Source organism: Coptis chinensis, chromosome 1, assembly GCF_015680905.1.
Source record: "Coptis chinensis isolate HL-2020 chromosome 1, ASM1568090v1, whole genome shotgun sequence".
Taxonomy (NCBI): domain Eukaryota; kingdom Viridiplantae; phylum Streptophyta; class Magnoliopsida; order Ranunculales; family Ranunculaceae; genus Coptis; species Coptis chinensis.
The window spans coordinates 81,602,018-81,624,536 of NC_141456.1; the positions used below are offsets into that span (position 1 = coordinate 81,602,018).

The following is a 22,519-nucleotide window of genomic DNA, read 5'->3' on the forward strand; positions in this document are numbered from 1 at the left end:
GTTTCTTTCCGTTCTTTCTAATAGATCCCTATAATAGTATAATCTCAATTGCTAATATCCTGTCCTTCAATTCTCAGTTATTGCTCATCTACCACCTATTTTCTCACCCTTTCCGATCTCCTATTTTCGGAAGAAACAATTAGTCAAAAGAATTTCCACAGAGAAGCTCACTTTATAAGATTAGAATTTCATAGTTAGAAAATCAAAACCTTTAAATATTTTGCTATTTGAGACATCGATTGCCTACAGTTATAGTTTTACATGAATCCTTTTGCTAGCATATTGAGCTCTTATAATAGTATAATTGATGGAGGTCGTCATAGTTTAAAGAATCCATAACCTGTCATAAAACTGTTTTTGAGAAGATGCAATGTGAAAAAAACCCAAAAGATACAATGGTTTATGACATGCGGCATTGAAGGGTAAATGATTAGTGCTCTAAGGGGAGACAACAGAGTGTGTTGCTTTGCGCACACAACTGAAGAGATTCATCCTCTCTATGTGTCCATAGGCTCCGCTGTTCCTTCTCCCCATTCAGCTGCATCTGCTGCTATGGAAATGGCTGCTGCCTTGAGTCTATTGCCAGCTTCCCCGTCCTCGGCTTCTGTCATGTCACCTAATCCTTTCACGCCACTGATGTCTCCGTCAGCCAGTGGCATTTCACAAAACTTCAACAGCACAGCCTCAGTTCGTGTGATCTTGGATCAACTATCAACAAATCCTCACGGAGATTATCAAGAAATCCATATAAATAGAGAAAGAAAGGGTTTGTGCCTGAGCAGAAAACCATTAACAACATCTTCAACGACAAAACCTAGCTCGTCTTCCAATCAAAAACGGAGTTGATCCTGTAGACTCAGCACCATTTCTAGGCGGTGTAAATACAGTGAGCAAGAACTCGTCAGTGTGGCATGCATGCAAACCATGAACAGTCAAAATTCTTCGCTAGTTTCTCCCTCCCCTGCAATATCACCAATCATAAGTTCAAATTTTGTCCCAGAAAAAACACAGAGTTTTAAATCTAGCCGATGATTAATTAAGAAAAACTAAATGAAAAAGAAATTCACCTGAATCCTAACATGTGTTATATTACAGACTTTACCAGATGTAGTATTATCCCACTTGAACTTATGGTATGCATTGTAAAATCTAACTGCACCAACACCACTTGTGAAGTTGACAAATGCATACCCAAGGTTATATCCAGACCTGAAAATGCAACATGAATTGCAAAAAACCATTACAGATTAACAATTCCAAAGTTTTAATTTACTGACGAAAAAAAGATATTACGTTATAAAGTGAATAAGAGTGTATACATACCGGAAATCCATAGGTAAATACAAAAAATCATATTCTGAGAAACAGTTTGATGAGTGCTCATTCTCTTGCTTCTTAATCTTTTCATTCTCTTGAAAACAGTTTTTATCAAGAATTTCTAGCAACACCTTCTTTCTGTAACCAAAACCGAAAAAACAAATAATGAGTGATCCCGGCCATAAGTTGTTATTAAAAAACAAAAGTGGTAGATAGACCAACAGATGCATGATATGAGTTTTATGAACTTAGCCTGAATGAGTTGGGAATATTTTTAATCATCACAGAAGTTTTTCCATGGACTCTTGCTTTAACAACATTTAAATCCAAGTGATCAAACTTTTCAAGAACTTTTCCATAATTACCACCTTTAGGCCTCCATACCTGCTTCACCTCACAATTTGTACTCTTCTCCTTTTGAGATGATGCATTGAAAGAGGACAGTTTCCGAAGCTCTTTGTACTTCTTTGGTGCAACCCCTTTTGTTCCAAAATTGGATTTTGGGAATCCTACAATGACATGTCATATAAAAAAAATTAACAATTGGTAACACCAATAGAAAATTCACAAACCGGATATAACGCGTGCAAAAACACCCTGTTGGAAATATGACCAAATTTTTACCTAACTGAATTTGGAGATATCAATAGCTTTCACTTCCATGAGCATAAGTGAAAAGACAAATAGTAGACAGATGAGAGAATCTGTCGATGGTTATCCAATTTGCATAATACTTCTTAAAGGTTAAATCTGAGCTTTACTCCTTTTTTTATTATTAAATTATTAATGCAATACCAACATATGTTGGCATGCTTTCTGCAAAGTAATATGCAGATCACACTAAATATTTTCTTTTGAATTCAGGAACATATTGCTAGAAAAAAAAATACCACTACCTGAGCTCCTGTGGAAAAGGGAGTAGTAGATACATGTTTGATTTCAGTTGGGAATTTGGGATATACAGATTTGACCTCAAAAGGGCAGATTTGCAGGGGTTTATTTGATCATGTGTTTGACTTTTGACAATCTTTCAATATGATTATCTAATTAAGATGTGTACACCAACCTGTTAACAGCCCTGACTATGCCAACTAATGGAAAGGTAGAAACAACCGTCTAAGCAAAACTATATTAACCAGACCTCATAAGCAACGATAAACGGCCCACAACCTACTTGACTTTAATTTATATGAATTTGTTTGAACTGGAAAAGGAATGCCACCAACTCAATTTTTTTTACGTATCTCGCTGATCAAATTTGACCATAAATATGATCAGTCGTACTCACTCACTCAAGTATATAGGAACTTAATTTCAAGGAAAGAAACCAACCTGGAAGAGGAGGAAGAATTTCATGCTCCTTGTAGTAGAAGCCTAGTTTCCCACCTGTCACGCAAAATGGATGAAATAAACAACATACGAACATGTGCTAGGTAAAAATCCAACTACATTGATCACATAAGATCTACAAACCATTTAGTGGAGGTGTTTGCTCCAGGATATTGTTGAAAGTATCCCATGTCAGAGCGCTAAAGAAGGTACGACTTATGAGACGACAGACTTTATCTAGTATGTTCAATATTTACCTGAGTAAACCACTTATGAAATCTTGCAGCATTATCTGTCGGCTCACCATCGCCATATCTAAAAACCTGTCACAAAAAGTGATCGGTAATAGAGAATGAAGATGGTTGTGAACTTAAATCAAATATATCATTCTACTAACAATCATAACCTATACTAACATTCACCATTGCCACCTCCATATTTTTGAAGAAAATAATAGTTCAAACAAAAATTTCAATTTGAGTCCACTATACAATATACTACTACGCCAGTAATAAAACACCCAAATTCCAAATTCCAAATTCAATTGGGAGAAGCTCCTCCCTGCAGTACAGGTCTAAAAAATTAGAGTCGTGTAAGTGCAACAAAATCAGCCATTGGGAGAAGCTCCTCCCTGCAGTACAGGTCTAAAAAATTAGAGTCGTGTAAGTGCAACAAAATCAGCAAAATGAGCCGGTACACTTAGGAGCCAAACTAAGGCGTACTCACATAATTAAATAACATACCGAAACGCAATTAGAATAGATGGATCAGCCAATATATCTCCATTTGTAGATACCATTACAGGATCAACCACCAAAGCCGAGTCTAAGCCTTTTGTTGTGCCAAGCTTGCCTGATCGAGTTGAGTTAACTAAAGTTTGTCTACCAGCAGGGTTGAGTGATCTCTCGTCGGACTTGCAAGATATCCGCAACCAAATCAAAGAGGCTGAAGAAACAGCATATGGTGTTGTTGTAAATAGTTTCAACAGTTTGGAGCCCAAATATGATGAGGCCTATCAAAAGATTAAAGGCAATAAAGCTTGGTACATAGGTCCAGTGTCTTTATGCAATAAGGAAGACATAGATAAGGCTGAGAGAGGTAACAGGATGTCAATTGATGACCGTGAACTTTCAAAATGGCTTGATTCAAAGGAGCCAAATTCTGTTGTTTATGTTTGCTTAGGCAGCCTTTGTCGTCTTAATGAGCCGGTACACTTAGGAGCCAAACTAAAGCGTACTCACATAATTAAATAACGTACCAAAACGCAATTAGAATAGATGGATCAGCCAATATCAGGGCGGGGTTGAGATGGAACAGGCGCAGTATATCCAGGCTGGTAAGTCTAAACTTAAGAAAAAATCTGAGTTAGCAACTGGTCCAAACTCCATCATATTGCAGTAGAAAACAAATATGGGCAAGTTTGGTTGATTGATATACATATCAAGTTCGAAGCTCAATGAACATAAAAAGCAATGAGAGGGGAGCATATGGATGTAGATAGGGTTGTAGGAAAAAAAAAAAAAAAAAAAAAAAAAAAAAACACACACACACACAGAGAGAAAAGAAAAGAAGAAGGCCTGAAGAATAATAGCCCTGAGCAAAATGAATCATATTCCTAAAAATCTTTTTGTCAGAAATAGAACAGTAGACACCAACCCAATTGTGCAAAGAGCTAATAACCTTTAATTACAGACAGCTGCATCTGGTAATCTTTGGGAATCATGTAGTCATGAGTTGCGACCCAAAAGTTTTGGGAATGACCATCATCATGCTAAGGTCCTCAAAAAGATAGAATGGTAATCTTTCCTCGATCTTGAATTAGGAAAAATGCAGAATAGTGCTGCGACAGGCTATTGAGGTCCAGCCAGATTTCCTAATTATGTGTAGCTATTTCATTTCATACTGAATTACTGGGTAATTGGCAGTAGCATATATCACATTGAACCAACATAGGACTCCACCATAATTGTAACTGTATTGTGAAGGAATGTCTTAACTTTCAATACCATAGAAGCATCTTGACTTGGTTACATGTATAGGGAGATAGAGAGAGTACATTGCAGCAAAAAAACAGCAATCAGTTTGCTTATGTGGGTTCACACTGGTGCAATGCACTGGGGTACACATGAAGTATTTTTTCCTCGAACTTCTAGGTTCAATAATAAGATGTTAAAACTATAACAGCACTCCTGATAACGTTTCATATACATTTCAATATCAGTTTAACTTATTCCAATATTCCATTGGGGCCACGATTCATGAAAACTGAATGAGATTTGAAGGTATATGGACATACCTGGTGGCAGATTTCACAAGTGATGCCCTTCTTTTCGTCACACCATCGCTGTACACAGCTCCTGTGAGCATACTGAATAAAACAATATTAGAATCCACATAATTCAACTGCATGAAGATACTTACATGACCCTTTTCTGGATTAACATTATTATCTGTAAGCTGCCTGCAGTCTTCTTCATCCTGTTGTTGTTCAAAGCATGGTTCAATTTTTTCTGAATTCAGTGCTCACCATAGAATTTAATCACGATAAATATGGTACAAAATACAGAAGAAGCAAGTCAAGTTCAGTTTTCATATTTTGTTTCTCTCCATGACTATATTATCTTTAGTTCTAAGGCCATTTCTTTCTGGTCACATCAAATATATCATGCAATGAAGACGAATGAGTTAACAATACCTGAAAGATCTCAAATGAATCCAAGAAGATGATGACGCCACCGAATAAGAAGAAGATAAATTTGAAGTCTGAATTCTAATATCAGAAAACAAAAATGAAATTCGGTACAGAGGGATTTGAGAAGATTTCTTAATTCCACAACAACCCATGTTGCATTTGCTTGTGTGATTCTGTAGTCTGTACGAAGACAATATATATGTTCAGTCCTCAACACAGTCGGCCTGAGTTGAGCAAAATTGCAGATGGATCTTTCCTATCACTTTCATTCCCGCTTTTGGTCCTCATTCCCGCTTTTGGTCCCTATTTTTCTTCTGGATTTTTATTATCCTCTTTGTCCAGTCGCTTTTGTGCGATATCCTACTGTATCGTGACGACTAAAATAAGTTCAAGAAGTTATCTGTTTCCCAACAAATGGGACAATAAAACAAAATTGCATTTTTGAAAAGAAAAGATTACAATTGTGGCTTTTAGCTCATATTCATTTTACATCAAATATGAATATGATTATTCTAGAAGCAGTTTTTGCATTTACATTTAAAGGGGGCAAAAAGAAGTTGCATCTGAGAGCATCATCAGTTACCTACCTGTACCATTATTTGTATAATTTATTCCGGTTGTAAGCCTATGTCATCATCAGATTCCTAGGAAAAGGCTACTCATCCTTGAACATTGGGGAGATGTTGTATGCCATCCTCACCAATTACGTAGACCTATATGTCCGCCAAAGAAAAGGAAAAAAATATATATTATAGAACAAATTCAGTGACAGTGGCTGGTCGTGGCTTTGATTTATAGGTTTCAGAGGATCTGATCTGTTCAAGGTCTTAGGTTCTTGGTTACAGAAGCATACCTTTTTATCCTTGGGGAAATTAATGGACTGGAGATAAGCAACAGCTGCGAAAGATGAAGCGAAAATTTCTTCCTGAAACACTCGAAAGCAATAATTAAAATTGCAAGAATATGCAACAGAGTTTATAGAGTGAGTAAAAAATGAAGCAAGCTCGAGTGAACTGACCTCAGTGACGCTAAGGCCAAGATGTTCAAACTTTTTTCCGTATTGTTTCCTAGATTTGGTGGAGTTGTTTGTAACAAATACTAATCTCTTGCCCTGAAGAAAGAAAAGGAGAAAAAAAATTAATTCTTCCGGAGTATTATAGGGGGAGAGAGAGAGAATTCCATCGTGCCTTGGAACGAAGCATATCAAGAGTTTGGGACACTCCATCGATCAGACTATCGCCTTTCCATATAACCCTGCATGCCAAACATGATCATCATCACCGGACTAAATTCCAAATTACCTTAGATAAAATTAGTAACTATATAGAATATAGAAAAACGACCATCGCAATCAAATATGAATGTCTCCACGGAATCGATAAGCTCATTGGCATTCTGGAGAGGCTGAGCCGCTGAAGACACTCGTTTAATTTTGGAAGAAGAGATGAATAAGAGAGAGGGTTTGAAGAGATGGATTTTTTTTTTAGAGAGTTGGGAGTGTTTTGTAGAATTGAAAAAAAATATATAGAAAGAGGTTTTTAACTATTTTGGGCTACGAACAATTGAAATTGGCAAAAAAAGAGCGTAGAATTCCTTTTTTATAAAAAATTTGATGTGTCAGTCTCAGAAAAAAAGAGAACTAACGTGGGTCACTGGGAGCATTTTCCACTACTCAGTATTAATGGTCTTTGATTTGGTAATGGAAATCTAGAACCTTTAGTCTTTCTTTTTTACATATAACCTTCTAAGAAATTACCCAAGACCTAAGAACCTTAGCCCACAAACTTGAATTTTTGGATCTCGAACTCCCAAAACCCAAAAAAAAAACAGTGAAAGAGCAACATGTTTGGATTTATAGCATCAAACATGCATGCCATATATAGTCAACCGTCCACATAATCGTCTATTATAACTTGTAACTTGGGGTTCTCTACTTGAGTCTCTCGTTCCAGAATAATCCTGTGAATTTTGTTTGCAATAAAGCTTTAAATTCAATTGGCCCAATTTTCAAATCATTGATAACATAGATTACAACCACATATCATTACATTCCATCATTCCAGGATAATATAAAAGAATAAATAAGCAAATAGTTAGGAATAGGAAGGTGAATATTGAAAACAGTAATATGTTGAGACAAACCTCAACTTCGGCACATGTGCTTTTTAACTTCCGGGGTTAGCCTTCTCCGCACCACCATCAATCAACTGAACAGAGGATATTCCCGAGCTTTCTGAAAGAGTTGGTTTATTTTCATCAGCAAAGGAAGTAGTCTCTGGGACTAAATCCGATCTACTAACATGAATAAAAAAGCATTCTCAAGCTTCTCATCAAGACTTGATTCGCTTATCGAAGAAGATACGCTCTCCTTTGTGACCCGGGTTCCTTCATCCATCTCATCACGAACCAACTCATCTTGCAAGTTGGCAGTGTTAGGACCTGGGCACACCCGCCAGGTCTGGGCCTCCGCGCCCATGGGATAACTAGTACCGATATTGTCCCCCACTTAACCACCCATTGGGCTTGGGCCACATCTTGGCCATGGGTATGGGGTTTTATCTTAAAAGGCCTCGGTACTAGTTAGTGAGCTTCCCACTTTATCAACCCATGATGAACTCCTTTCTTGTTCAATGTGGGACTATTTCTTTTTTCGGTCCACACACTCTAACAGGCAGTAAACAAACGACTCATACTCAAGTTTGATTGAGAATGTGCAGTTAAGGTTTGACGAATTGAGTGATCAGTAAAACCACTTGACTGATTTCCAAGTAGGTTCTCATGACCACGTAATTATCGTTTTGACATGCGGTTGAAGGTGTGGTCAAACCTTGATCCCCAACCTTTACTGGATCTACAGGAAGAAGTACCTCAGCTGGAAGATCGCAACTGGAGCTTAATTAGTTCTTGCAACTATCCTCCGGGTTGTTCTTACAACTGGAGTTTTGACGCCGCTTCAAGGAGAGAGGAAGAGCAAATGGATCGGGAAAGAGGGGAGGCGAACGAAAACAAATCCTCCGAAGTCTCGATCATCAAGATCTACCGAGATAACAGAGAGACCACTAGCAAAATATCTAGTGGTCTCGATAGGAGAAGACGAGGTTGGTGATAGTGGTCGGTCACCTCCAAGAAACAATCTAGTTTCGCCACCCCTTTCAAAGGATCGGCCCAAAGATGAAGAGAGGAGGAATCTTTGTATGACTGGAGGAAGTTCTTGACGAAGATGTGGAGGAGGATTTTTGTCTTAGAGACAAAGCAGTGGGGGAGAGGAGTTTGAATCGGAGGAGATTAGGAGTTTCATGGGTTTGAGGAGAGATCTCTATCCGGAATATGAGGGACGGGGCGCAGAGTCATCATATTTAGAACGCCCCGACTCTCCCACAAAGTGCTCTATGAGGGGATGAGGCTCGGGCAATAATCTCAATGCACACAAAGCTAAACCGCTAGTTTATAGATATATGCAAGATCGCAGAGGCTTACAAGAATGTTTCAATCAAAAGGATAATGGGTGTATGGAATGTAAGTCCGGACGTGTTAGGAAAGTTTCGGAGGAGAAGATGAATGATTTTAAATCGAATATGGGTGAAAGTACTGAGGAAAATATAGAGGATCGTTTTATGCATAGTTGGATAGTCCGGAAGGAGAAAAGAAGAGAGAATGCCTCGAGGCTAGTAAACCTTTACCAAAGGGATGCGGTCGCGTTTATGAGTCTTAAAAGCGGGGAGTTTCTTTCCTGCGCTTACCTTTATCTATTGCTTCTCATTCTTATGTCGGGAGTCCTTTTTCTCATCGTGATTAGTCTTGGTAGTCTTGTCTCTTCCGATTTTGGATGTGTTTATCATCGTACCTTCGCTGATGTGACCAAAGGCTTTTATAAAGATCGTGGTCTCACCGATAGGAATGGGCCCAACTTCTCACGCGATGGTAACACCACCTAGCTCCCCGGCCCCTAACAGAGACCGGATTTTGAATGGGAACATGGTAATAGCATCATTATCCTTTCTCAGGAAAAGGATGAATCTGGGTTGGCCTTCGGCGAGTTGGGTAGAGCAGATAACGTGGGGTTCTTTGATATCAGTGGTGATAGAAGGGGGGCAGAGGAGAATAAGGGCGAGTCTCAGGGAGGTGATAGTCTAAGTACCTATCCATATATCGTTAGGGCATGGGACAAAATCTAAAGGGTCGGGAGTTCGGAAGAGCAATAGGAAAGACAGAGAGGCTTCTCCTTCAGGGGTTAAACAAGGAAAAAGGATGAGAAAGGAGTTACTTAGACTTATGTCAACCATTCATTATGGCGAGGACATCATAGAGGGAAGTAGTAGAAGGGGGAAAAAAGTTTTGTTTTAATGGATCACAAAATTCTGAATTGGAATGTGAGGGGATTGGAAGATGATAGAAAAAGGCCAAGCATAAAGGAGGGATAAAGAAAGAGCGACTGAGTATGGTGCTCCTTCAAGAGACTAAACTACAAAGCTTTTCTGTTAGGTATGCCAGGGAGGTCTGGGGCAAGAATAACATAGAGTGGGTTGAGTTACCGGCGGTGGGAGCCCCACTGACGGGCGGCATCTGTGTTCTCGGGATAAGGACAAAGTGGAGGTTTCTGACAGTTTGATTGGCAGTTTTTTGATGTCTGTTGTGTGTAAGTTTGGTGGGGAATCTAAATCTTGTTTAGTTACTGCAGTCTATGGGCCTTCGAATAGGGAGTCTCCGGCCTTTTTCTAGGGTGAATTGGATAATATTTTTGCCTTCAGTAGAGGATTACCATGGTGCGTGGGCAGAGATTTTAATGTGATTAGATTTTCACATGAGAAGAAAGGGGGTAGCCGCATTACCTCTAGTATGACTTGTTTTAATGATTGGGTGAGGAGATGTGAGTTTATCGACATCCCAATTACTGGAGGCAAGTTCATGTGGTCAAATAAGCAGAAGGACCCTATTTTGACTACTTTGGACATATTTCTGGTTTCAATTGAGTGGGAGTTAAAATGGCCACGTTTGATTCAGCTCGTGGTCCCAAGCACGACGTCGGATCATCATCCTATTTGTTTAGTAAAACAGGCAGGGGCATGAAGACCATCACCTTTTCGCTTTGAGCTCATGTGGTTTTATGACCCTACCTTCATAGACAGTTTTGGGTGGACAAAGAATCAGAAAGGAGACCGACTGAGTATTATCTTCGCCAAGAAACTCAAGTTTGTCAAGGATAAGATCAAGATGTGAAACAAAAAAGTCTTTGGGAGAGTGGAAAAAAGAAAATAATCGTTAATGAGAAACATCAGGGACTTGGATATGAAAGAGGAGGACCACAATCATTCAGAGGAAGAGTGGAACAAACGGATAAGCCTCAAGGCAGATTTTGAGAGCGTGGCCAAAATGGAGAAAATGTCATGGAGACGCAAGTCAGGAGAGAGGTGGTTAAAAGAGGCACAATCTAATACTAAATTTTTCCATCAGTGTGCAAAAGCTAGGAACAGAGAGAATTTTTTAGATAAGTTGATTATAGAGGGGGAAAATGTGAGGGAGGGTGATAGTCTTAGAGAGAGGGTGGTCGAATATTATTCGAATATGTATAGAGAGCCACATAATTATAAACCTCGGGTGGATAATTTGGATTTGGTAGGCATTTCTGAAGAAGAATGGAACGAGATTGAGACTCCTATAGAGGAAAAAGAGGTTTGGGAGGCTATGAAGAGTTTGAAAAATGATAAATCTCCAGGTCCGGACGGTTTTCCAATTGAGTTCTTCAGAACGGTTTGGGAAGTGGTTAGAGTGAACTTCATGGAAATGGTTCGGGACTTCTATGAGACAAGTTTCTTAGCTCACAGTCTTAACAACACGTTCATCAAGTTGATTCTTAAGAAGCATGGAATGGAAGACATATCTGATTTACGTCCTATTAGCCTCATTGGTAGTGCGTATAAAATCATTTCTAATGTCTTATCCATCAGGTTGAAGAAAGTGTTGTCGAAGGTCATAGCTCAGGAAGGGGCTTTTGTCTTTGGACGTCAGATTCTGGACAAAGTTTTGATTTCTAATGAGGCCATAGACGATTGAAGGAAGATGGATAGGCTGGGGATTGTATGTAAGATTGATCTGGCTAAGGCTTGTGACCATGTGCATTGGAACTTTCTTGATTAGATAATGAGGAGGATGGGGTTTGGGCAAGATGGAGGGGATGGATTCGGAGATGTGTTTCTTCTGCATCTTTTTCCATTCTCATAAACGGAACGCCAACGGGTTTTTTTTAAGAGCTCCAAAGGTATAAGACAGAGGGATCCTTTATCCACTCTTCTCTTTATCATGGTGGTTGAGGTGTTTGGCAGGATGGTGGACAGAGCAAATTGTCTAGGGGTGTTGGAAGGATTCAAGGTGGGCAGAAATTAGGTTTTGATATCGCACCTCCAGTTCGTGGATGATACCGTGGTGTGTATGGGGCATAGCTTAGAGCAGTTGAGGTATTTTCGGGGCATTCTGTGTTGTTTTGAGGCGGTGTCGGGTCTCAAAGTTAATATGGGGAAAAGCACCATTTTTGGAGCAACGGGAAAGGAGGACCTGGCCTTTATGGCTTCCTCCGTGGGGTGTAACACGGGTTATCTCCCATCCAAATATTTGGGCTTACCTCTTAGGGCTTCTTACAAATCTGTATCCATCTGGGACGGGGTTATAGAACGGTTTAGCAGGAGATTGTCAGGATGGAAGGGTCGTTTTTTGTCCACAGGTGATCGGGTCATCCTTATCAAGAGCATCTTTTCGAGTCATCCGGTGTACTATGTCTCTATTCTATATGCCATCCACTGTTGTCAATAGATTGGAATCAATCATGAGAGATTTTCTGTGGGACGACAACGATGATAGACACAAATTTCACCTCGTGCGATGGGACAGGGTCTGTAAGCCAAAAGATGGAGGATTGGGTATCAGAAGTCTACGGTAACTTAATCAAGCGCTTATTGGTAAGTGGCTCTGGAGATTTGGGGAGAATAGAGAATCTCTGGAGGAGAGTTATTGTGTCTCGGTTTGGAGAAAGAAGGGGGGGCTAGGAGAGCGGGACTGTTCATACTGCTTATGGATGCGGAATATGGAAAGGGATTCAAAAGGTCAGAAAGTTTTTTCTCAAGAACATTGGCTACAGCCTAGGTAGTGGGGGGATAGTATCCGTTTTTGGGAGGATGTTTGGTTGGAGGAGAGAACTTTGATGATGGCCTTACCTTGGTTATATACTCTAACTCAAATAATAAACCAGTTTGCTGGTTCATGCAGGAAAATAATTGTTCGATTGCTTGGAACCTTGGGATATATGGGGCTCTCTGTGACAGGGACATTGCTAGTATGGCTGCACTTATAGGGAGGTTGGAACTCATTCCTAATATAAGACCGGATAGAGATAAAAGACTGTGGCTCATCACCAAAAAAAGAATCTTTTCTTGTAGATCATTTTATTCCATCCTTCATTCAACGCTTCAATGTCCAAGTATGAGAGTGTTGCATGATTTCCCGAGTCATATTATATGGTGTTCTAAAGCCACTTTGAAAGTTGTTTCTTTGTATGGTGTGCATATCTAGGCAAGATTATGATTGTGGATAATCTTAGGAAAAGGCGTATTAAAGAGATGTTTATTAATTTCTGCCCTCTGTGTTTGAGGATTGGTGAGTCCGTCAGTCATATCTTTCTTAGATGTCCTTTTTCTTAGAGTATTTGGTGTTTCTTTGTCTCGGAATCAGGTGTTTCGTGGGTATGCCCAAAGTCGGTGAAGGCTTTACTAGCATCAAGGCACTTAGATGTCTATTCTCGTAAAGGGAGTCGCGTATGGAATATACTATCTTATGGGGTCTATGACTAGAGAGGAATAACCGCATTTTTTAGGGGATATCTTTGCATAGGGAGAAGGTGGTGTTAACCATCAAGGCGCTACTTTGCGCTTCTGGCTGCGTATTTATGATGAGCTCCGGACGATACCTTTTGAGAGTTATGTCTATAGATGGGAGTCCATTATGCTATGAGGCTATGAGGACTCCCATAGAGGTTTTTTGTTTTGTTTCTTTTTCTCTGGTTTCTTTCCCTTTTTGTTCTTTTCACCGTTCTTGTTTGTATGCATAAAGATATCTCATCTTTTTTTATTTTAATTTTAATATATACACCTTTACCGAACAAAAAAAAAAAGTTCTTACAACTATCTATTGATTCACGTTGCATTTCTTTTGATGATAGGCTAGAGTCTGTCTTCTTTTCCTCTCTAGAGCGCGCATTAAAAGGAGTATCACTTTGAGGCTGGTGCAAATTGTTTGCGAGTTGCGCATTTTCCACATCACTATTTGGTTTGTCATTGTTTTGTATCTCAGGGACGCAATCACTATGCTTCCCACCAAACTCCTTTTCTTCAGTTAGCATAGAAGGTTGGGTTCAATTATTAGGAGTCTGGGACCTGCAAAGTTGAGAAGATTTTCCATTCAACTTTAATGGGGATTGAGATACAGCAAAGCCCAGTCAAATTGTCAAGATAAGATGTCGCAGAAACCTGCCTAAAATTATGAGTATATGGTCTTTGCGTGCGAATTTCGGCAGAGGACTGTCCAGACACTTGATCTCTAGCAAGTCCTGTCAAATCTAACTACATGGCAAAGACATCATTCATGAGATACTGCATATGGAAAAACCATCAAGTATCACGATAGAGAACGATTTTAGTTGGGAGTGTTCACCTTCTGTTCTGATATGAGTTGTATAGTGGACTCTGATTCAGAAGTAAAAACAGAAATATGCATTAGTTATTGCTAGAAAGCATCATAACTAAAACTTACACTACAGAAAAAAGAAACACACTTGTAAGTCTCAGACGATGAATTAATAGAATTAGTCTACCTTAGGGGTACAATTGAAATCCCCACAAATAACAACTGGAGCATCATTCCACAACTTAGAAACAGCATGAGCCCTGTCCAGAAGCATTCGCACCTGCCTTGTATGACCACACACAACATATTCTATTAGAGATCAATTTCCTCCCAACTTTCCCTATTCAACTAATACTATAAAGGCTCCTATTATAAATAGGTCATCAAAAAGGAAATTGTCAATTTCCAGTTAGTGGATTTTATGATTGCAGTAGTAGCCGGTATTACAAGCAAAAGACATACACATGGATGATTGCGAAATCTGCATTAGTGACAGGACAAAAGTACAAAACAGTCTACCAAGAACCATAATATCATATCTACTAGAAATATAAATTCCTAACATAAATTATGCCAGGATGGTACAAATATTAAGAACGAGGAAGTTGCAACCAAAACTGAACAAAATGTGATGTGTCACACACAGAGTGCGAGGACAATTTAGTATTTTCATTGTGTTTTAGGCCATGTTGGCCCAAGCCCAGCAGCTCATTCGGATGGGTTTAGGTAAGTTTTAAGAGGTTATGGTATAATATAAATAGATATGGTGCCTCCATTAGTTTCAGAGTTCAGTTGTTATTCAACTTATGTTGAAAGAATATTTAATTCATGAAGAGTTTTATTAAACAATTAGTTTTTATTGAGTGAATTGTTACAAGATTGTTCTTTCGCCGATCTTAGTTCACATCAAAACGTCATGCAGATTGTATTTCATCTGTACTAAGCGTCTTTTCAAATGATGGTACAATATTTTCTTCATCATTATGACCACAACAACACATTTTGAACAAGGAGATAACCAACCATGATAAATTAAGCTCAAATCGACCATCCCAAAAGCTAATTTCATAAACACCTTCAGGGGACGTGTTCTTTTCATGAATTGAGTTTCTAAAAAAAATTGAGAAAAGGAAACTCAAGTACCCAAGGCAGTGTACAAATATCGCAGAAGGGCTTGCTCAAGTTGGAGAGGAGGATGAGGGGTTTGAAGATCACTGACAACCCATGTCCACCACATGAGTTTGAGATGGGGAGAACTGAATAACAAAGTTATTAATATACTCAAAAGGCTAAACTACTGAACAGGCAAACCCTTGATACTGAATTACAAGTTTCAACATAATATAGTAAAATATATTTCATTCCCTAAAAATATTTAATGGAGGTTGTTGAATTTGCATAGAATGCCCTTGGCGAGCATGATACACTGCACGAGGATTGTTGATCAGCCTCTGTTATAAACCCAATAATGCCATAAAAAGGATGCATCTTTTGAAATCTGAGCACAATCCCATACCTACTGAGTACTTCATAGAGCAGAATATAGGGACTACTCTTATACCCCCATGAGCATTCAACATGTCAAAACTGATCCCTTAGTCTGATCCCTTTGAAGCATGGGTTTGTCCATGCCCAATCATATAGTTCCTCTTTGACCCCCTCCGTACCCTGTTAGTATCCTTTTCAACATGCTCAAAACCCTAGCATTCCTCTCTTCCACAAATTCCATACAGTAGCTCTGGGAAGGTACTCCGCAATCCATGATGCCTTGCAAGAAAGTAGTAGTAGTGTAAGCTTACTACTTACCGTCTCCTTGACGTACGTAAATAAGCTCCAATATTTAATAAATGAAGAGAAGGAAAGTTCCAAAATACCCTTTGAGAAAGCACAAGCAAGAACAAGATGATCTATGCCTCTTCCATTCAAGATGTTGATGGAATTAATTCTCCCCAAAATGGCAACCGAACAAAAGAATGTTACCCTATACAGAGAAGGGTCCATCCATATTTTGTTGGAAGGAAAATTATTAATTACCTTTTCACCATTGAGATGGCGTAGTATGTAATCCTTAGCCAATGCTTGATAGAAAGACCACAAGAGAACTCCTCTTTATCATCCCAAGCCCAAATCCTTCTATCCAGTTCTCCAAACCTCTGCCCCTCATGATAGATGGTCTCCTCCCGTATGATTCAATATCTCAATCATTTAGGCCCCTCAAACTCAATTCCATTCCACTATTTGCTCCCCTCCTTAGCGAACCAACAACACTTCCTGATTATTTTGATTATAATCCCAAGGATTTGTCCCTCTTTGCTTGACTAATATTCTAATATTGAAATGTTCTCTCTTCTTGCTATTCATAGATATTTGAAATGTATCAACCAATTTTTCAAAATTACTGTATTCAATCCTAAATGTCGAATGTGAACATATATGAAACTTATATGTACTAATTTTTGTAGCAAGTAAATTTTGTTTTTCTTTATCTATATACGTAGTGGGAATTAATTGAGGGCCAAATTTTGGAATTGGCTTCGAGCCACCAAAAACACAGGAGCCGGACCGGACCGGCCCGGGATGTAAGACTTCAGTCTCAAGGACATCTCCAGATTCCTTGCTTCCTTTTTCTTTTTCTGGTAACGGGAAGGCTCCTCTTTTGTTTTGTTTAAAAATTGTTGGTCTATAACCACACATGACTGTTTGGTGGGTGTGGACTGTGGACATGTGTAAAAAAAGGTAAATAAATAGACCAGAAATAAAATGTTCATAAGGCGTGCCCTGTACACCTCACACCTCGATAAAATGTTCATATTCACACACTGTGCCTGGTTGAGCCTCGAGCCTTGACTCTAGTCCTACACTGATTGAAGCTGACGGTTACTCATCTAAATGATGTCTGATGTAATGCTCTAAGCAGTCTAAGTGAAGGACCCATATACATAACCTATCTGTGCAGGATAGAAGGAATGTCAAACTTATCAAAGTTTTAGCAAAATATTGTTCCTAAAAATTTATATACTTCTGACCTATACAGAATTTAGGTCATCTAACTGATGTCTGAGGTAATGCTGCAGGCAGTCTAAGTGAAGGATCCATATACATAACCTATCTGTGCAGGATAGAAGGATGTCAAACTTATCAAAGTTTTAGCAAAATATTGTTCCTAAAAATTTATATACTTCTGACCTATATACATAATTCTTTTCATATTGCTTTAGAGAATATAACTAGATGAAATGCCTTGATTGTGTCCCAAAAGCATGCCGTCAGGGTAATCACGATTTTCACATTTTCAAACCTATTGAGCAACAATATAGAGATGATTCCAGCACAAAGAACTTTCAAATTGTACAGTAGAGCACATTACGGACAAGAAGTCAAAAACTACATTAATAATGCAGTTTAGTGATTCCAAGTGGCGAATCATATTAAGTTTTGAAATCATCCATCAACCATGTAAAGGCAAGGGTTTCGACAAGAGGAATAAACTTTATAGGCAACACATACCTGACCAAGTTTAATCTCCCCTCTTCTAGGATTGTAAAGCACATGGGTATTACAGATGACAACTTGATTTGAACCAATTGAACTGCAAATATGAAATTTGTCATTAGACTGGATAAAACCTGATGGTTTATCAAGTCTCTCCAAATAACGAGGAAAAATAAAGTATGCCGCAATGCAGCACACAAAAACAAGTAACAAAAACATTTACATGGACTACAAGAAGAATGGACCAATGCAGTGCCACAGTGGCCTCATTGATATTGCTAAATGGAAACAAACAACACAGAAGTTATACAAAAATGTAAGATCTACCAGAACTCTAATTTTTTTTCCTATTTAGTTTTAGTTCTTCTCTGTATTCAGTACATGTTGACAAGCACATACACTAATTTATTTTTGTTCACCCCTCAAAAATAAATTATCATTGTTCATTTGGAAGATTCATTACATATAATATATGAAGCATCAAGAGAAAAAATGTTGAATTGCAAATCCTAATATACATCCACCTAAAGATATAAAGTATGTAAAGTATGTTTAAACTATGTTGTCAAAGGTGACACCTAGGCGTGCTTAGCCATCGCCTAAGAGGCCCTTTTTGTTTGGGAAAACGCCTTGCCTTTTCAAGGTACCACCTCACATACTTTGCTTATGTTATACAGTATTATGTTTTTTCCCTTAAAAGTTATATCCAGCTTTAAAAATGAGAAAAAACCACAAAATCTAATTATGGCTCAAAAGATTGAATGAAATTACTATTGATATGTTGTTTATTCGAGTTTATTGGGATCCCTGGAAAATGATGTGGCATGGCAACTAGGCATCACTTGGGAATTTGTGGACTGCCCACCGCCCTGCCTCGCATATTGCCTGACAGCGTAGGGTTTAAGAGTTGCAGGATCACCTGGGAATTCAGTCCAAAAGCCTTGGCAAATATGACAGCAACATGACCCACCACACCCAAATGGGTGCCAAGCTCGCTGAGTCCAAAGTATTTCATTGGACTATACACTGTATTCCCAGCACATAATAACGGCGCAGCCCCACCCAAGGGAATGTTGTCTGCAAAGTTATTCAAAAATTGTTTATCAACTACTACCTGTTAAACAAAAAATGCAACACCTATATATACTAACACCTCAAACTCCATCAGTGGTAATTGAGAAAAAAGTTAAGCTAAAGAACAGAAAAGGCATTTTGAATCAGAAATTGATAAGATCCCAAATTATTTAAAATGGAAGTTGTTCAATCGCATCTACATTACAAATAAGATACACAAATGAAATTCTGCATTTGTGGACAGGGTTTTCATTCAAATCACCAAAAAGAACTAAAAAAATCAAGACCCAAAGGATAACAAGAGATACATATTCTATTTTGTTTCAAAAAGCCCTATTCAAGCACCAAATACTGAAAGGGTCCTCCATGACATGAAAATTATGAATCAAAGCCTCGAATTGTCGAGTTGGCAAAGGGGTTTTGATTCATAACACTGATATTTTTTTCGCTCTAACTTCTAACTTGTGTAGACGATATATGATCATGCAATAGAACGACAAGAAGTTTGAAGTTTCTTGTGTAAAGTGGTAAACTGATCATACTCCTAGACCAACTGATTAACGTACACATTGAACAGACTGACATTTGTAGTCCACTGAAATAGTGTAATCCCAAAATTTGTCCATGAAAAACATTAACTATCATGAAGATGCACATAAAATTATTCTATTAAGATCTCCCAACAAACAGGATGCAATTTCCTAGGATGTGTTTGGTTCTCAGTTCACTGATCAATGTTTGATATCAGTATACTGATCAACGCTTGATAAAGATTGGTAGAGAAAATGGAAGGAGGGGGCAACAGAAACCAAATGACATTTAGCCACCCTTTTCAGAGTCAACGCAAGCACTCGCTTGCGCTCATGGATTATGGATGACAGTTTTTCAACAACTAACCAAATGTTTAATATAATAAAAAGGAAAAAGGATTTCCAATTCCTAGGAAATTTGCACCTTCAAATATGTATATATCCATCTCACGAGTAAAGTCAAAATTAAGGCAATTAACTTCTAGACAAAAAAACTCGAACTATAAGGCATCTGAACTGAGTGGTAATCATGTTGATACAGTAAAAGAAAGATAGTGAAGGATTGAAGGTTGAAACCCTTAAACCTATCAAAGGTTCTCTCTTTGAGTCTTTGCTATATTTTTATAGGATATGGTATTAATGCCATTGTTACAACCTATAAGAGAATAGTTTCAGCTAGACTTTGCATTTAATAAGAAAGAAAAGAGAAAATGTAATATCATATCACCCAATTCATGAAATCTACCTCCTTTTATGAGCAGTAAAATATAATGAGGTATTTTCCATGGAAAAGACACAATCGTAGCAACCTTTTCAATGTTAAGGCGTAGAGCATTTCGACGCCTTGAGGCTCTTCATGTATCAAGCAGACTGCCAGATAGAGAAGGGTCAATGGTGTATAAATTACTTGTTTAGATATACATACACATAAAGAAAATTAAAGAAAAAACCACACACACAAACAAATAAATTACCTGTTAGTTGTTTTAGTTTGGGAACTATATTAAGTTGTTCAGGTGAGTTGCGCCTAGTATTCTCTTGGGAAAACAAGCACTATAATATCAACATCAGAGTAATACACCCTCCACTGCAGAAGGAAGATAGTTGAAAGAGCTGAGATCCTCAAAATTAGAGAGAAAGGAATTAAGAAGAAGAAGAAGATTTGAAGTGAAGAAGAAAGGATTAAAAGTCCTAATAAGCGGTTATCGAATTTGAACTCCTATCTTTAAGCATCTACCTTGTTTAATCCATTGGATTTTTGTCTCTTTCAGAATAAGACAAAAGTCGATCTCCAAATGGTGAGATGGTTCAACTCCTTGAGCTCAAAATCAAGTGTATCACAACCGTAAAGATCCAATCTTTGAATTCCTTTGAGTTGGTTGAAAACCAGATGGAAACAGTTTTGGGATATGGGTAACTATTGTTGTTGTTGTGACTTTGAAAAAACAACCTACATTTCCAGAGAATGTGAGGGACTCAAGGAGTGGAGGAAGGCAAGTTATGGACAGGACCATATATACAGTTGTTTCAACGATTGATGAGTCGACGGAGAAGAGGCATAATAACCACTCTGTCTTTCTGTGAAGCCAAATTCGACCCCCGCCACATTGGCAGGCCATTGAGTTCCAGTTTTTTCAAACTTCTTCTTCTTCTTGCACTTCCTCCTGTGTACTGTTGCTTCAGAATTTCCGAAACAGGCAAGAAGACCTCCCATTCGTTTTACCCCTGGGTCCAATTTAGGCTGCGTTTCTTTACTCACTCAATAGAGGGAAAGGAAAATAAAACCATGAAAACCTATTTGGAATTGAAAAGAAACAAATCTAATGGATATTTCTTTTTGAAGTGTATATTTGGTTACTTTGGAAAATAAAATGAAAATTAGGAAATGAATTATGATGTTTGTTAGACCAAAACTTAAGAGAGAAAAAATGAATAGAAAACTACGTATACTCGCCATTTGGCCCGCCCTGTGGCCGGACATACTACATAGATAGCTAATGACTCAAAAGCCTAAAGTCTACTTAAATAAATAATATATGTATATTCATAGCTAATGATTTATTGCATATTTTGTTTGAAGGGTTTATGTTTTTCTATTTTTTTTTTGAAGAGTTTTGATGAAGGGTTTTATTTCTATTTTTGGGTTATTATTGTCATAGATAACAATTCTTATCATCCTCACCTATATAAACTATCTATCTAATAAAAGCGAGAAATGTGTGGGGCCGAAGATCCGATCCAAATTGCAATTCGGTTTAACAAAATATGACTGGCGAAAAAAGCGGCTCCCAAATTTGGTATGTTGCTTCATTCCACAACATCCGGATCCATGCGATTTCGACTTTCTCGACTTTCTCGACTTTCTTATCACAAGAACACTCGACTTTCGACTTTCTTATCACAAGCATGACACTTTCGACTTTTTCGACTTTTCTTATCACAAGAACTTTCGACTTTCTTCTCACAAGATCATCTCTCCCAATTTGGTATTTTTCTCTCGGTCGTTCTTACCTTTTCTTTCACAAGATCCTTTGTTTCCTCTCCGGTTCTTTCGGTTTTAGTTGGCATGATTAGTCATTTTTTTTGCCTTTTATTTTTTTTGTCTTTTTAGTTGGCACATTACTTAGTAGTAGTTTTAAAACTCCAAAGGAACAACCTTTTCCACCATTCCCCATCAACATAATCCTTTGTGGTAATGGGTAGAGTTTCGAAAAGAAGGGGATGGGACGGATGGTTATGGCCAAGTTGTAAACAAACAAGAGAGTGTTTGGTCGCATGGGTTCTATGGTTAAGTACTTAAGTAATGGTGTGGTTGTTAACAATCATTGACTTGAATCATAACACAGACTGTTGTATTCAAATTGTTTGACAAAATGGCTTCTTCCTAAATGTTGAGTGGATGGAAAGCAAGTTGAAATGATTCTTGCATTGCTATAATAGTTTATGTTAGGGTTCTTTGTCTTTTAAATTTTGTATGTATTATCTTGTGGTTTAGCTTTTTGTACAGGGACTTGAGTTTCATAGAACATGCTATCTTTTATCTTTTTTCTTCTGGGACTTGAGCTTTTGATAGCTATTAAGAAGTTTTTCCTCACTCACCTGACTCTATGAAACCGCTTACTCGAGGCATCACTCCATTTGAGTGTTTCAGAATCGGGACTCGTAGAAGCTAGGGATCTTGTGGAAACGGGAAAGTTCGGTTGGCGGAGGTATTTTTTTTTGTGTTTCATCCTCTCCGAGCCAATTCGACGATTTTGAACCTAAAAGAAAAAACTAAAAGCTTTCCTTCTTCAACTGGTGGACATTCAGCGTTTTCTTTGGGACACTCTTTGCTAACACCATCCTACGTATGTACAAGACAATGTGGGTTGGAGCGTCGGCTATGGGCTTACAAATTTGGATGACAATTTCAATA

At 38.2% G+C, this 22,519-nt stretch overlaps 3 protein-coding genes and 1 long non-coding RNA gene across 13 annotated transcripts; all 4 read right to left on the reverse strand.

The window, feature by feature from the left end:
* Window positions 1–320: 320 nt before the first annotated feature.
* LOC147525420 (protein terminal ear1 homolog) lies at window positions 321–1,980 on the reverse strand. Its single transcript, XM_086579380.1, has 5 exons — window positions 1,947–1,980; window positions 1,571–1,826; window positions 1,324–1,455; window positions 1,068–1,209; window positions 321–961 (listed from the first exon to the last, which is right to left on the reverse strand). The coding sequence occupies exons 1-5, from the start codon at window positions 1,978–1,980 to the stop codon at window positions 902–904; spliced, it is 624 nt and encodes a 207-aa protein (XP_086435506.1). The 3' UTR covers window positions 321–901.
* LOC147525421 (uncharacterized) lies at window positions 1,702–5,934 on the reverse strand. The gene is made up of 8 exons (XM_086579384.1): window positions 5,926–5,934; window positions 5,342–5,416; window positions 5,068–5,124; window positions 4,943–4,990; window positions 3,390–3,658; window positions 2,904–2,969; window positions 2,648–2,703; window positions 1,702–1,834 (listed from the first exon to the last, which is right to left on the reverse strand). Exons 1-7 carry the CDS (start codon window positions 5,932–5,934, stop codon window positions 2,670–2,672), a joined length of 558 nt encoding a protein of 185 aa, XP_086435510.1. The 3' UTR covers window positions 1,702–1,834; window positions 2,648–2,669.
* A 421-nt stretch (window positions 5,935–6,355) lies between these two features.
* Window positions 6,356–6,597, reverse strand: LOC147525422 (uncharacterized). Its single transcript, XR_015221644.1, has 2 exons — window positions 6,526–6,597; window positions 6,356–6,449 (listed from the first exon to the last, which is right to left on the reverse strand). It is a non-coding gene; the product is annotated as an uncharacterized LOC147525422 (long non-coding RNA).
* Window positions 6,598–7,482: 885 nt separating this feature from the next.
* Window positions 7,483–20,991, reverse strand: LOC147525423 (carbon catabolite repressor protein 4 homolog 6-like). Of its 10 annotated transcripts, none has more exons than XR_015221641.1 (10): window positions 20,342–20,986; window positions 20,079–20,191; window positions 19,850–19,974; window positions 18,420–18,577; window positions 17,516–17,597; window positions 14,196–14,292; window positions 14,036–14,067; window positions 13,856–13,940; window positions 13,505–13,758; window positions 7,483–7,571 (listed from the first exon to the last, which is right to left on the reverse strand). XR_015221641.1 is itself a non-coding variant. In XM_086607122.1 (9 exons), exons 4-7 carry the CDS (start codon window positions 18,513–18,515, stop codon window positions 13,922–13,924), a joined length of 240 nt encoding a protein of 79 aa, XP_086463248.1. In that variant the 5' UTR covers window positions 18,516–18,577; window positions 19,914–19,974; window positions 20,079–20,191; window positions 20,342–20,991; the 3' UTR covers window positions 7,483–7,571; window positions 13,505–13,758; window positions 13,852–13,921. The 10 variants fall into 10 exon arrangements, 4 of the variants coding, with proteins under 4 accessions (XP_086463248.1, XP_086463241.1, XP_086463254.1 ...); XR_015221623.1 differs by having other exon boundaries at window positions 13,856–13,944; window positions 19,914–19,974; window positions 20,342–20,983; XR_015221622.1 differs by having other exon boundaries at window positions 13,856–13,944; window positions 14,196–14,288; window positions 19,914–19,974; window positions 20,079–20,217; window positions 20,342–20,983.
* Window positions 20,992–22,519: the final 1,528 nt, after the last annotated feature.